General features: G+C 31.5%; 1 protein-coding gene and 1 pseudogene across 2 annotated transcripts in view; both read left to right on the plus strand.

Moving 5' to 3' along the window:
* The first annotated feature begins 10,237 nt into the window (after positions 1–10,237).
* LOC130451778 (IQ motif and SEC7 domain-containing protein 1) overlaps positions 10,238–16,531 on the plus strand; it is a 158,723-nt gene continuing 152,429 nt past the window's right edge. Inside the window, exon 1 of one of the 2 annotated variants that reach the window (XM_056791019.1) lies at positions 10,238–10,677. In XM_056791019.1, coding sequence (XP_056646997.1) covers positions 10,481–10,677 — 197 coding nt within the window. In that variant the 5' untranslated portion in view covers positions 10,238–10,480. The remainder of the gene's footprint in view (positions 10,678–16,531) is intronic. The other variant, XM_056791021.1, reaches the window with a different exon arrangement.
* LOC130451780 (uncharacterized) lies at positions 11,909–12,707 on the plus strand (annotated as a pseudogene).

The following is a 16,531-nucleotide window of genomic DNA, read 5'->3' on the forward strand; positions in this document are numbered from 1 at the left end:
AGTAGCTAAAAAATATTTAGTAGAAGCCCTAGGTGTCTTATTGTGAGCAATATTTTGGATGAAATCTTGGGCTACATAAAGTTCTATACAAAATGAGGGCATTCAAGTAAAAATACACTCTTTTGCGAGTTTCTCAACAACACTTGAAGCGTCTTATAAAAGACAAAGAGGTTTTTTGCATAATAGAGCAAGAGCCCGTGAACCCCAGACCTTCGTTATTTTATAAAGGCTGAAAACTTGTCAGCGCATGCTCCTAACATAGGTAAGAACGATGGACTATTATGAAGTTTGGGTTACCCTGGCTTTGGCAGGTAAACGGTATTAAAGGTGTGTAAAATACCGATCTAAATTCATCAAATAATAAAGTGTGATTTTTTGGTATTACCTTCAGAATATTATTAAAAATCATGTCATTACTTGCCAGACACTCAACATCGTGGCAACCCCTTGCCAGACACCCTTATATAAAAGCTGAATTTTATATATAATACTTGGGTAATAATTAGATGTTTCCTCATTAGCCAGACATTTTTGATAGTTCCAACCCCTTGCCAGACAAGCATGTAGGGTAGCTGTAGGAACGAGCGTGAGACGGTATATATGGGTGGGTGCGAGTGAGCAAGTTATTCCCAGTGCCTATCAGCATCCAAATAAGTGAATCATTTTGTAGATGGTGCATATGACCAAGCAGACCTAACTCGCAATCTCACTCGCACCCACCCATATATACCGTCTCACGCTCGCTCCTACAGCTACCCTACATGCTTGTCTGGCAAGGGGTTGAAACTATCAAAAATGTCTGGCTAATGAGGAAACATTATCTAATTATTACTTAAGTATTATATATGAAATTCAGCTTTTATACTATAACGTATGTAGAATTATAATTTCATGAACAATAAGGGTGTCTGGCAAGGGGTTGCCACGATGTTAAGTTTCTGGCAATTAATGACGTGATTTTTAATAATATTCTGAAGGTAATACCAAAAAATCACACTTTATTATTTGATGAACTTAGATCGGTATTTTACACATCTTTAGTACCGTTTACCTGCCAAAGCCAGGGTAATCCAAACTTCATAATGGTCCATCGTTCTTACCTGTGTTAGGAGCATGCGCTGACAAGTTTTCAGCCTTTATAAAATAACGAAGGTCTGGGGTTCACGGGCTCTTAGACTATAATGTTATAACTATACAGGAGACTTTGACCTACCACCATGATCCTGAATCTTCGACTCCAAAGCTAGTAAGGATTATTAAATCGGGCAAGGTGTAAGTTTTTTAAGACACAAAAGGAATTTTACATGTAGTAATATTGTAATCCTTTGAATTATTCATAAAACAAAACCTTTTTCATGAAAACAACATAGAACTCAAAAAACCATCGTGAAAATCAGTGAATTGAAGTGTGAAAAATTGAAATATCTGTTTTATTCACCAGGTTTGTTTCTTTCTGGCTTCTGGCTGTTTCCATATCTCAAGAAATTTATGCATGGAAAACGATTTTCATCGAACAAAAGGGTGGTAGAACCATAGAGATATTACCATAGAGTAGGCATGCCTACAAGTGAGAGCGTCTCGCGAATGAAAAGAGAAAGAGAATCATTTATGTATTTCTATCTTTCTTTTGTTGCATACTGCGCATGCGTGTCTCTGATTCAACGGGCAACGGTAAAGTGCGTACGTAGCCTGTACGTCTGTAAATATATATTATATTTGCCAATGTAAATTATTTGATAAAGATTATTAAACATTTGTTGTTGAATATGCCTTACTACTGTGTTCTCTGCAAAAAAGAGCCAATACCTAGAGATAAAAGTCGCAGTTTTCATAAGTCCGCATAAGTAATTCAAGAAGTAGTTAGCAAAAATTTTGTTTTGATTGTATGCACAATATTAAAAAAGAAGTGTTATAAAAATTAGTACTATCTGTATAATGTTTTATCATTAAAATATGTATTGTTTATTGTAGATTTCCGGATGATAATGGTTTAAGACAGGAATGGATGGCTTTTGCTGGACTAAGTTCTATAACCAAGTTTACAAAACATTGCAGTGATCATTTTGATAAGAGTGCCTATGAAGACTCGAATGCAAGTAAAATTAAGAGATCTTTACGGAAAACTGCGGTCCCTTGCAGAATTGTATCAACAGATAAAGTTCAAAGTGTTAGCTACCCAGTCGCAAAAGATGAAACACAATTGAATTTGCAAAAACAGTCATGTGTCAGTAATGTCAGTAACATTTCAAGAAATAATTCTTTAACTCATGTGTTGCAAGAGCAAATCACACAGCAAACTGTGTTTAGTAATACACAGTTTAATGATCATTGTACAAGTCTCAAAAGGTTAATTCTGCTCATAATTATATTGTTATCGTACATAGATACATTTATGTATTTTACACTTATTTTTTTAGGAAGTTGCCACTTGGCAATATCCCAGATATTTCTCCCAGCAAAAGATTGTATGCACATAACGGAGCAAGTGAATTCACAGCCATTTGCGAAAAATCTCAACCAAATTTGCCTGATACCACTATGAAAAGGTAAGCGTTACAAAATTTCTTATAAAATAGCTTCTCATGAGTACATATAGATTCAAATGTTTACTTCTTGTTCCTGTTTTTTCAAGGTGTCTGCCAGATACTATGTATTCCGAGAATCCAGATGTTTCACCTAGCAAAAAATTGTGTCCCTCTAATATTTTTGAGTCGGATCCTGCAAAAGATGTTGCCAGCAATTTGAAATCTAACGAAGCTCGTAAAAATATGAAAAGGTAAACAAAAGTTATTTATCAACATGCCAAATATTTTGATTGACGTTTATGAATAGCTTTTTAACGAACATAATCATTTTTTACACATGCCATACATTGATGTCTCGAATATACCTCCGACGAAACAGTTTCGTTTTTATAATGGACCGCAGCTAATGTGCATGTCGCGAAAAGATTTTGCTACTGATGAAGCTTGGTCACGTTTTCTGAAATTTACCATATACAAACAAAGGCAAGCCGCATCGTGCCGTAAGAAAAATCAACGGAAATTGAAACAAATTGGAAATATTAAAGAACTTGTCTCAAAATTGCGAGATGAAAATGCAACTGCCGCAGCTGACTACTTAGGTTATTTGATCAGATTTTTTGTATAAGCATATGAAATATTTATACAATTTCATATGTCTACGCTGCGTTTTAATTAACTGAAATTATGATGTTTCTATATTTTTATATTTACCAATTGGGTGTGCATTACAATCAATGAATTTTACAATTAACAAAAAACGAACCGTGTGAAGAATAGATTTTTATATATGTATTTATATTTTTAGTAACTATATTCGACTTTTACTTGTGTTAAAAAAAAAATAATATTGTATAAATTTTTGTTGTTCATTTAAAACAAAAATATTGCTTTCTTAGACATCACATTTTTCTTTATTCCGATTTGAAACTAAAAAAAATAATATATTGTACAATATTATTTTTGATTGAAACTAAAATATGAATCATTTTTTCTACATCACTATTTGTATACTGATTTTTATAGAGGGTACATTAAGCAAGTAAAATTTTATCATTAAAAGTTTTTGATTAGTTGAATTACTTCGTATATCACTATGATAAAAACTTTTTTAAAAATTGTAATTTTCATACTACAAACATAAAAAACTGTGCTATGCATGGATGTAAGGTTTAACTCAATGTCCCCTTTTCCATCACATTTTCATAATTTTTATATCTTTTGATTTACTTTCAGTAACAATTGTTTATTTTTTTCCTATTGCTAGGAACTCCCTGAGCACGTCAAGCAATTAATTTCTAGAATGAAGAATAACAAACCATCTAGTCCGTTTCCTGTCCATCTAAAAACTTTTGCACGTAGTTTACATTTCCACTCACCAGCTGCGTACGAAATGGTTCGTCAGAGTTTTTTAAAATGTTTACCGTGTGTAGAAACCCTCAACAGATGGTACTGTTCAAAAAATTACAAATCTGGAGTATCAGAAGAGATAATCAATCACGTTTCGGAGATGGTTCACGCCGAATCAAAAAAAGGAAAAAAGCCAGTTTTTAATCTTACTTTCGATGAGATGGGTATAAAGGAATGGACGAAGTATTGTAAGCAAACAAAAGAATGGCAAGGATACGAAGATTTTGGAGGTCAGTTGCAATCAAATACCAATGAATCACCAAAGAAAGCTAAGAAAGCCCTAGTATTTATGCTGGTTAATATCAACGGCGGGCTCAAAACTCCCGTTGCTTATTATTTAGTTAATTCGCTGACCGGCGAAAGTAAATCTATTTTACTGCGGGATTTAATAGTATTGCACGAACGAGGTATCAATGTTGTAAGTACAACTTTTGATGGCGACGAGTCTAATCAAAAATGCTGCAAGCATTTAGGTGCGAATTTCGATTATTTAGACAAAGAAAATTTTCGCCCATACTTTGATCATCCCGCGACAAATGAACCTGTGTACTGTTTCTTTGACGCATGTCATATGCTGAAACTAATTAGAAATTACCTAGCTTTAAAGGGACCTTTCATTTATGATAATAAAGAAAGTGTAGATTGGAAGCACATCAAAAATCTGAACTACAAGCAATACAGTGAAGAATTACATTGTGCTTGCAAAGTACGAAATAGACATGTGTACTTTCACAATGAAAAAATGAAAGTATTTCTTGCCGCTCAGGTATTTAGTGCAAGTACAGCTGCTGCCTTAACGTACTTGGAATCAGAGTTAAAGGATCCATTGTTTAAAGACTGTGCTGCTACTGCTAAATTTTGTAAATTGATTGATGAAACTTTTGACATTTTGAATAGCAAAAATAAATTTTGTAAAACACCTGGAAGAAAAGGTATGACGGAAGAACGTATGCCAGAATTTAGAAAAAAAATTGACGAGTTTAAAGATTACTTAGAAAAATTGGAAGTTGATGTCGAAGCGGAACCTAGTCAAAATTTACCGCAGAATAATGTTGCAAAAAGAATACCTGTGCTGAAATGTACGAGTGTGCGTACAGGATTTTTAGGATTCATAATTTGCGTTGAAAACTTTTATTCTCTTTGTAAGAAATTATTTGAAGAAAAAATTGTCTCTTATGTCTTGGCCTACAAACTCTCCCAGGATCACGTAGAAATGTTTTTTGCTTTGATAAGGCGCATGAATGGTTTCACTAGTAACCCGACAGTCATACAATTCCAGTCTGCGATGAAAAAACTGTTGTTAAATAATATGAACGTTACTGTGCCGGCCAGTGCGAATTGTACTCCGCAGGATAATACTTTGATCATTTCTGATGCCAATTGCGATATTATAGATAAATCTATTGAGAAGTTGAAAGAAAATATTGTAACAAAGAACGAACTTAGAAAAGAAAAAATTAAAAATAGGAGATCTGCTAATAGAATAGCTAGCAAGCTGAACTTTCCGAATAAACGAGAATTTACATTCTTATTTTAATTTGGCTGAACATGATTACTCGAAAAATGATTTATGGGTACATTCCGAATATTCGGAGGACGTGATCAAGCACACAGCAGGAGCAGTAGTTCACTCTATTAAAACGAAGTTACACTGTGATAAATGTAAAAGTATGTTGCAGATCGCACCATCATTAAAATCAAAATTATCAGTTTTAAAAAATCGCGGTGGTTTAATTTTTGCTTCGGATGATGTGTATTTGACATGCTTGTTGACAGAAAAAGTAATTAGACAAAACAAAAATGTGTTGAAATCTCGTAATATTAATTTTAAAATTGTTACCGATACTGTCAAAATTTTACCTCCTCATGTATTTGACGATGTCGAACATATGTTGGAACAGGAACCTTTGTACGATCATCGTCATCAATTGATTTACTTGATAATTCAAAACTATATTGATAAGCGTTTAAAACATGAAAGTGAAAAACTAAATGACTTGAAAAGCAGGGTCCGTATGCTTTATAATAAGTTGACAATTTTCAAAGGTCAATAGTTTTCGTGATGATATGATTGTGATTCTGCAACTACTGTGATACTAATAATAGCATATGCACGGTTTCTAGTATGTATTTACAATAACATATCTGTAAAAAAACTGACTGAAGTGACTGTCACTATAAATGTATGATAAATATTCTAAAGTTATTGAGCGTGATGAGTCGAAGACTGTATTAAAATAATCTTCGCCGTATGGTTTCATAAAATTTAAAGATCAGATATTTGTTATGGATCTCGATATAGATAAAACAAATCGACTCTTGTAAATCTCATTATTAAAATACTGTGCGAAATAATTTACAATGAGCGTAAAAAATAGCTAGTCGTCTGTTATTTATTGTTGACAAATATTTTATGAAGGAACTTACAGTTTTAAGTAAACACAAGTTTTTTGAAATCTTGAGTATATTACATTTTATTGAGTAGCAAAAAATAGCTGATGTGCATGACTTACGATTTGAAATATAATCGAATGAATCGTACCCAATTAAAAAGATTTTATTGAAAAGCCGGAAGTAATATTAGTATACGTACTGTCTTTTTATGTAGTTATACTAATTTATTATTAAAGAATTGTTAAATAAAGTGTTTTAGTTAATTGTAATTGAGTTTTGGTCCTTCAGAGTATTCCATTTTGTTTAAGTACTGATAAACTGAATTTATTCTTCAAATTATTACGTGCACTACTGATAAATAATGTTGACTTAATGGAATGCAATAAAAAATTTTGATGGATACAATAGGAATAAATTTTCAGTTATAATGATAATTAATTAGCCTTGCAAAATTAATTCCACAAATAAAATATAAAAGAATACCAAAAAATTTTCTCAAAACAATATTCCTATAAATATATTAGCAAAAAAAAACATTAAAAAAAATTGGCATTTGCGGGAATCGAACCGAGAAAAGCAAAATCTAAAGGCTGAGATCTTGACACCTCGGCCACCATGCATTCATAGATATACGTACTGTGAAGTACTTCAAAAAGTTGTGGGCTGAGAGGCTTAGCCTAATGATTTGTAAATTAGCTCAACCTATTTTTATTGAATATTACTTGGGAAATATACAATTGTTTTTATTGAACTAGATTTCGTTTATCAACAGTATTGCAGGAAAGATCTTATTCTGTTTCAATTTATGTTCTGACACGAAATCTAATCGACGCGCATGTGCCATTAGACAGAGACAGCAATACATAAATTATTCGCTCTCTCTTTTTATCGGCAAGACGCTCCCACTTGTATGGGCACCTATAGCATGCCTACTCTATCTGTAATATCTCTATGGGTAGAACCCGTTTAACATTTCTAAAACGCTCTAAAACGTTGTATGGGATCGAATTTTTCGAATTAACTATATTCATTTTGTACAGATCTTTGAAACTTCAGCCAGAATAGTGCTTGTACTGCCTACTAGGGCTTTTAGTAAATCGGTCTTGCATAATCGTATTCTGTATTTTTGCTATATTTTGCGGTATTTATGTTGGTGCAATTTTTGGACGTGCTTCATGTGGTCATATCTATTATTTGCCTGACCATTTTTAAATGCAGAAGCCTATATTTCTGCTGTTTGAATAAAAGCTGAAGTCATATACTCAAACAAACGTTTGTGTAGTTGTGGTGCTTAACCTTCAAAAACTAAGAATTTTGATATGCACTGCAGAATATGCAGTTTTTTCTCTTGTACAAAAATCTCGTCAATTTGGAAAGCTAAGAATAATGTACGAATGAGAAACTGAACATGTGTTCATAAAAATGTAGTACCACTTTGAGAAAAGTAGAAAAGTCCCTGACAGCGCCATCTCTTATTGATATTTTCATGAATGATTGATATTAGGTCTATTGGGTTATTATTTATTATAGACAATGTTTTTGATGTTTTCACCTAATTTCGGTCTTTATTTAAGTATCATATACACAATGTATCATGATCAAAAGGCTAGTTTGATAAAGTTCAAACTCTCAATCACCGTACTATTTAATCTTAAAAGAGCGCTTGACTATTAGCGATGCCTTATATATACCATCTTACGGCTATCGGTTGGTGTAGGCAGCATGGGGTAGTTTTGTTCAGGGTAGAACTCATTCACCACAACCTGAGTTTTTCATAAATGTTTTATTAGCTTTTGGTATAAAAATTACAATTGAACTTTTTTTGGGTAATAAACATAAATTGTTTATTCAACTAGGAGGAAGCTTAAAAGAAAGATTAATTTGAAAACCACATATTGTAAAGAAAGTTAGTTTCTCCAGAGTGGCGGTAGATAGTGCTATTAGATATACTGCTGATGCGCAGGTAAGTAGGGAAAGCTCCCAGATAATTCAGGACGATTGAATTCATTAGACTCTGGGAAAATTAGTCTCGAATGTAAGTGTAGAATCACAAATTAATTCAAAATCAAATTATGGAATATTATAGAGAAGACGTAATGAGCAGAAAACTTTTAACAAAATCAAAGGAGAGACGATATCGAAAGTGTCATTTGACAGGAAGCACCCTGTGCGACAGAAACTAATATAGCGTGATTTGAAGGAAAGATACAAAATGTTCGACGGTAACTATGCGAAATCTGGTCAGAGCTGAGACAGAGTGATGGTAACATACAGCACATCATGGCGTTACAATATTTCGACATGTGTTACCAGTCGGTTACCCCATGTTTGCGATGATTAGAAAGCCGCACGAATGATATGCAATCATTTTACATTTTTTCAGCGTTATCATTCTGACGGCCAGCCTTTCATCGACCACAGAGAATAAAACTAATAATGCCAAAATGAATAAAGTACAAAACAATATATAGAAAGCATGCGGAGACAAATTGAAGCAACTATATAAGCCAAAGCAAATGTTAAATCGTGAAAATTTCTTATTACCATATTAATAAGATTGGCGTCTAATATTATTAAATGTAATTATTACAAATAAAGGTGTTTTTAATTAATTATGGACCAATATTGTACAAAATATAAATATTTCGTGACTGTCCATAATAATTCGACAGCTCACTGTATATAAATGAGAAATAAAAATATCCCAAGGAACGAACCAATTTTGAAGCTGTAGCTATGTGGGTCAATCTTGCACCCTTCATTTTACAGGTTGTTTGTAGAGGTTCTTTGTATCCTTTGGATATCCAAAAGTATTTCTGTGCTACGCTATCTTTCCCATTACATATTTCTCTTACTCACTTACATTTTCGTATTTCGAATCATGCTCATTCGCGATATCTGGCCGCACCTGATGTCGGATTCCTAATTTAATCTCTACTATCCGTTGTATTTAGATTTTGCTTTATTTCATGTTTTATGGTCCACGTTTGCAATCATATAAGTGTCAGTATTACTATTCTTACATAAAATTATGCTCTAATTCCTCTCTTTTTTTCCAGACTGCCAAACATCTTCCTCCTCAGTATTTTATTTCTTTCTCTAGTTTCTCATCTTCAGATATCATTGAAATCAAATTTTTGGACTTGATCTATATTTTATTCGTTTATTTATTGTATCTTCACTAGTATGCTTATTAGCATACTAGTAATTTTAGGAAAAGTTTCTAAAAGTAGATTGCATCATACATTATTGGGGTTGTTTTTAACTAAACGTTAGAATATTTGTGGAAAATATTAAGTATAAAATCTTGTTATCAATTTGATTCCCCAATAGTTCGATATAAAACATCCTCAAGATTATTTTAGAAATTTTTGGGGTAATATAGAGTAAGAAACATGTTCTATATTGAAAAAATAGAAAGAGGTTTTCATTGGTAGGTGCACGTTAGTTTTAATTGCAAGTGAAAGCACCTACTCATTTTCATGATAGTATGAATTATCAACTCTGTAGAAACGAACATGCTATTTATCATGGCAAACTCATACATTCAGATTATATAAAATTATGTAAATTCAAATTTACCGCTGACAGTTGACCAACGAGTAGCGTATATATACGTAATGTTAACCATAGCAATGTAACTAAAAAAAAGAGCTATGCTATTGGTCATTTATTTTGTATTGATTAAACTACTGAATTTTTATTGTTTGGAATTATTGTAGAAAGCGTTTGTTTGTTGAATAATCTATTGAATATTTTTACAATTTTGTTATACAATAGCTTTCCACAAACGTATATGTATATTGTTGATGTGACTGCATAGCCGAGTTATGAAAGTTGCGTATAAAAAAGAAGAAGTCAGAAAGCTGCACAATAATGACAGTTTTCTGCACAATAATGACAGTTTCTGCACAATAAAAAAAATCCCTATCTTTGACAACACTGTTCGTTAATCATGATGATCTGTTTGGGTTAATGTGGCGGACAATTCGATGTCAAAATTTTGTATTTATTTGAAATAAAATGGGTATCCTAAGTGCAATATGAAGTGTTGGTGAAAGAATTTGTTATGATTTTGTTAATAAAATGTAGTGTAACTCAAAACATTCTTTATTTTGAAGTACTTAAGTGACAATAACGGTAGGAGGCCTACAATGGCCGGATCAGATATCGACATTAATTCACTTTTGGCACAAAGAGATGCCATTATTCGGGAACAACGGGATCAAATAATTCGTTTAAAACGGGAATTAGATGGAGTGGCTAGCGAAAGAGATCTCCTTCTTTGCGAAAACAGTAATCTAAGGTTCGAGCTTGAAATGGTTGAACTAAAACGATTGCAGGATGAAAGGTAGGATGAAAACACTTTTATTTGCTGTGATAATGAAATTCTAATCGCGAAAAATGCAGGAGGAAGTTCTATTATTAGTAAGCCTTGGGAGATCACTTTTCCTTGACTAAGAGGTTATGAGAATTTTCAATCAATATGACACAATGAACCTGTCAGTTTTGTAATTACCCACCTTTAGGAATTCTATATTTTCACATCTATAAGAATAAAACAATTTGGTAATTTGTTTTCATTCATGTCTTTAAACCTACTGCAAAAATAGTGTAGAAATTGACATCTGTATGATGTTATCTAAAATATGAAGTAAATATAGAAAAGTGATTACTTCTTGCTCTATTAGTGTCTTGAGGGAATGATATTTTTGAAAGTTTATTCTGTTTATGGAAAATATTTTTTATCTACTTAAATTCAGTTATAAAGTATGTTTGGATTATTTTAATTCCTTCCACCTACTGGCATTCCATAAGTTAATGATCAGCACCATTGTTTTATGCATTATATATATATATATATATATATATATATATATACAGGTTGATTCATTAAGAATGTCCAATCTCTGAACTGTAGATTCTAGGCCTCAAAATGTGATGATTCTGCTCAACATGCCTTATGCAAATATTGTTAGTTTCCGAGATACAGGATTGTTTAAATTTAAATTTTGATTTTCGCAATAATTTTTTATGTTTTCACAATTTCTCTTTGGAAATTGGCAATTTTACGTTTTTTAGCATGAGAAATCATAATTTGCACTCTAATTTAATATTGCTAATAGAGGGCGCTAGTTACACTTCTTTTTGTTAATTAAATCAAAGTAAACTTTATTTGGGCTAAACTTACAACTAAAATAATAAAAAAAAATTAAAAAGCGTAAATTCTACAAAAAAAGTTACTCGTCTTTGATTCGTGTAACTCAATCGGTTATCGAGTTATTTGCTTCTAAAAAGTTCAATAAATTTTAATTTTTTCATAAAAAAATTTTATTATCCCTTAAATATGTAACAATAACAAATTTGTAAACAAAAATTAAAAACTTCAAAGCAAATGCTCACAATGCCCACCATTTACTTCAATGGTTTAATTTTTCATTTTCTTTTTAAGTAGGCTTGTGACGCTATTAGACAGTTTGTGTAGAAGCAAAAATTAGATAATAATAAGAATAAGTAATACATTAGTATACCATTTATTAACAATTTAGTAATTAACAAGTGTAATAGTTATTTATCAAATAATGCCTAGGCATAACAATTTTCCCAATAATGAGATGTGCGATATGATTTGTGTGTTTGCTCAGTCAAATTATAGTGGTCCAGCTGCTGCTCGAAGATATTCCCAATTATACCCAAATCAAAGGCAACCCAATTACAAACTGTGCCAAAATCTTTACAACCGGTTAGGTGAAATGGGGTCTTTACACTCTAAAACTGAACATGGTGCTACAAAAAAAATCACTGCCGATGAAGAAGATGAAATTTTAATTTGTGTTACGGAGAATCCAGATATCAGTACTCACCGATTTAGTCTGCAAACAGGTATAAGCCAATCATCTATTTTTAGAATACTGAAGAGGAAAAAATTGCATCCATATCATTACACTCCTGTTCAGAATTTATTACCTCAAGATTTACCTAAACGTCTACAATTTGCCCGTTTTTTGCAAGTTAAACAAAATGTTAACTAAGATTTTCTGGATACAATTCTTTTTACTGATGAGGCAACATTTACCAGACGAGGAATATTTAATTATAAAAATAATCATTTGTGGGATTCTGAAAATCCATTTGCTATTAGGGAAACACATTTTCAGCACGAGTTTAAGGTTAACATTTGGTGTGGTGTAATATGTGGGTATTTAATAGGTCCTTTTGAACTGCCAACCAATTTAAATGGACCTCATTATTTAGATTTTCTTCAAGAACATTTACACGAATTACTAGAATACCTCTCGCTTTAAGACAAAATATGTGGTTTTTTCACGACGGAGCATCACCACATTATTCTTTACAAGTTCGTCAATACTTAAACGAACAGTTTCCACATCGATGGATTGGTCTTGGAAGTGAGTTTGCTTGGTCACCAAGAGGCCCTGATTTAAATCCTTTGGGTTTTTCAATTTGGTCGCAAATGAAAGCATTAGTTTACAAAGAAAAAATTACTTCTCTTCCACAATTGCGACGGAAAATAGAAGAAGCCACGGATGTAATTAAAAATAATAGACAAGGATTATTTGATATTAAGAGATCTTTACGAAAGCAGATCAGGGCATTATTTGATAAATAACTATTACACTTGTTAATTACTAAATTGTTAATAAATGGTATACTAATGTATTACTTATTCTTATTATTATCTAATTTTTGCTTCTACACAAACTGTCTAATAGCGTCACAAGCCTACTTAAAAAGAAAACGAAAAATTAAACCATTGAAGTAAATGGTGGGCATTGTGAGCATTTGCTTTGAAGTTTTTTATTTTTGTTTACAAATTTGTTATTGTTACATATTTAAGGGATAATAAAATTTTTTTATGAAAAAATTAAAATTTATTAAACTTTTTAGAAGCAAATAACTCTATAACCGATTGAGTTACACGAATCAAAGAAGAGAGAACATATTGCAGAGTTCATATCAATCTTACTGTATAGGGTATCAATTTTCTAGACATGAAATACATGAGTATAATGCAAAAACAAATTTGTGATTACTCTATATTTCCCATCTATGCATTTGTATACATATAAAATTAGTAGGAAATTCTATCATGTCTTCGAGTTTTTTTACTGTCATGTTGTTTTTCTTGAATTTCTTAATCTATTGACTCTGAACTCTCCTTTTGCTTTCATTTTTATGAATAATTATTTCCTTTGTTATTCATATTTTTAAATCCATGTACAATTGCTAGAAATTACTTTCACACACTCAGGCTTTTTTCCGTTTGGTATTTATTAATTATTACCTTGTCATTTCCTACATAGAATCCAGGTTTTATAAATTGTCAATATTGTGTACTTAGTATTAAAATACTAGAAAAATTATTCCTTAGTTATGTTGGTAATTCATTGTTTTTGTGATAAACAATGATCTCATGTAAATACAATTAAAAATATGTCTGTTAACTTTAAAAATGATAAATGTCACTTATCAGTTTTTATACATTTTTTCAAGTTTCTATTTAATATCAATGTTTTCATTATATATTCCCCATGTTTGTAAATGTTGTGACCCTATTCTGATTTCCTTGTGATCAAGTAATTTTTTTAAATTTTTTAATCAATTTATTTTCTCTAGGTCATTTCAATACATATTATACTCATCTAGTCTTTCTAAATTGAATGAGAATCTTTTGAACTGCTGTAAACCATTTATTATGTAGTGCTCAAATTAGATATGAATGTGTATATTGGAAATAGAATAAATAGATTTAAATGATAAACATACTATAGGTTATTTGCAGAGATTTATAATTGATTCAAAGAATTATAATTAGGTATTAAATAATATACCAGTATGGGAAGCTGGCAAACCTATTATAATTTTTAGTAATTATTTTGAACTAATTCAGAAAACAAGATAATTGTGCACATTAAAAAAACTCCACACATTTATGCTTCAATCTTTTTCTATAAGAGCAATCTTTTTTAAATCCCAAATTTACTAAAGTTGACCTTCTCCTTATATTTTACACAGAAAAATCATCTTGAACAACAATCTAATATGTGATGGTGACTCGATCTTAGGACTTTAGTATTTAAACATGTGAAAATCTGAAAATCCTAAATATTGTGGTATCTTTTTTTGAAAATTTTAGATTTCAAATGTTTTATAAAAAAATTATTCAATGCCAAATGCGGTGATGATGGTGATCATTATGTCATATCTAATAATTACCAAGAGCACTATTTGATTAGATGAATGAGCTGGACATCAATCCTGCTGAAATCAAATAACATTTCTAAATATCCTCCCCCATTTCAATATCTCATTCATACATTCATTATATTGAGAAGGATCATTAATTTTTAAATGTATGTTTTTTTTCGAAAATTTCACACATTTGGTTACTCATTTGTGCCTGAATTTGTTCTAATCAGAAAAAAAAATAGTCTTAAAAAAGTGTGAGATCTGTGAACACGATTCAAAATAGTTTCAAAAAAAATCATTCCATTGCCATATTTTTTAAATTTTGAATAACTTTTTCTAAAGTTGTACCAAAATAATTGGTTGGTCAGGATAGAAATTGGCAAAGATATCTTGAACTTCATTGTTAATATTATAGGTATAGTACAAGTTTGAAAATAATTTTTTGTTTAATTAAGTTCACTGAAGGTATTAAGGATTTTTTTTATTATGATAGCTAATAATTGGATGATTGGCTGCTCCATCAAATAAAAAAAAATACCAATGAAATATAAAAAATTACATTAATAATCTCATGGTCATTAAAAAGATAATATATTAAATTTATTTTAATGGTTTAAAATTTTAATAACCATAAATTATTAATAGTTAAGTATTTCTATCCTATACACAATTTGACCTTCCTTGTATTTTTATGGTAATTTATATTAGGTAGCATATACTCAAGGATTGGCCTTTTCTTTTAACAACCATACATACACAAAAATTTAAGTATCTAAACTATTTTTTATTATTGTTTATCATCTGCATGCAATAATAAGAAACAAATGTTGTTTTATGCATAGTATATCCATTCTTGATTAATTATGCATCCATATGAAAGAAGTTTAGGTCAGTAGTTGTTAGTCTATACCATAGGTGGGGAACCTGCAGCCTCGAGGCCGCATGCGGCCTCCGCGAGGTTCTTGTGCGGCCCTTTGCCACCTAGTACAAAATGGTAGAGTTCGTTTCAAACAACTATTGTACATCAACGCCAGTTGCGTGAAAAATCCCGCCAGACAGTCATATTGTAACATGACGTCAGAATACTAGTCTGAAACGGATCCTAGCACGCATGGGCGAGGCTCTGGCCCACAGACCATCCGTTTCAGACTTGGACACTCAATGTTAATTTTTTAAACAGTTTTCAGCGCCCCCAAGTTGCAATAAGAATGAACTAAACGAAAAAAAGCCGGCTTATCTATGTGTGTTTTTCCTTTTTTCTTATTTTTTTCCTTTTTTTATTTGGAAGGAATATTGGGAATTAAGAAATTGTAAAACTTTCAGGTAAGTGAAAAATTATTTATTTGTCATACAGAGCAGCCAAATGCTAGCAGATGCAGCCACATCGATATTGATTGGTTGCATCATCGATTACACAGAGCAATTGATTAGTCAGCTGATTGTCTTTGCAAAAAAAGTTTAAATTAGCGCTAGCAGCGCCAACTACCTTGTCTAAGAAGTAAACAAAACTCGGTTTCAGATCTCCCATTTGAGTGTCACACCTTGCTTTGGCTTCTCTGACTCGCATCTCTCAACGCTTCCCTGTTGCGATCTTCAGTTAACAGTGCGTGCTTATAACAATTACATGGTTTTATTGTTTTTCTAGAAAGTATACACTTTGTTAAAGATATTATTCGATATTCGTTTTTTTATCCATCATGTCAAATAGTAAGAGAAGAAAATTAGGTGATGAAAACAGAACATTTAATGTAGAATGGGAGTTAGATTTTTTCTTTACTGCTGAGATAAAATGATGGGTTTGTTGTGCAATACAGTTTTAAATACTTTAAAAAAAGCGAATGCAAATAAACACTACTTGACTCATAAAGAACATAAATATTTCGCTTTAGAAGGTGAATCACGAAAAGTTGCACTTCAAAAGTTGAAAAATGGGAAGCATCATCAGCAGGCATCTTTTAGTGCCTTTGTAAATCAAAATTCCGCTGCAGTTGCTG

This window comes from Diorhabda sublineata, chromosome X (assembly GCF_026230105.1).
Source record: "Diorhabda sublineata isolate icDioSubl1.1 chromosome X, icDioSubl1.1, whole genome shotgun sequence".
NCBI classification, from domain to species: domain Eukaryota; kingdom Metazoa; phylum Arthropoda; class Insecta; order Coleoptera; family Chrysomelidae; genus Diorhabda; species Diorhabda sublineata.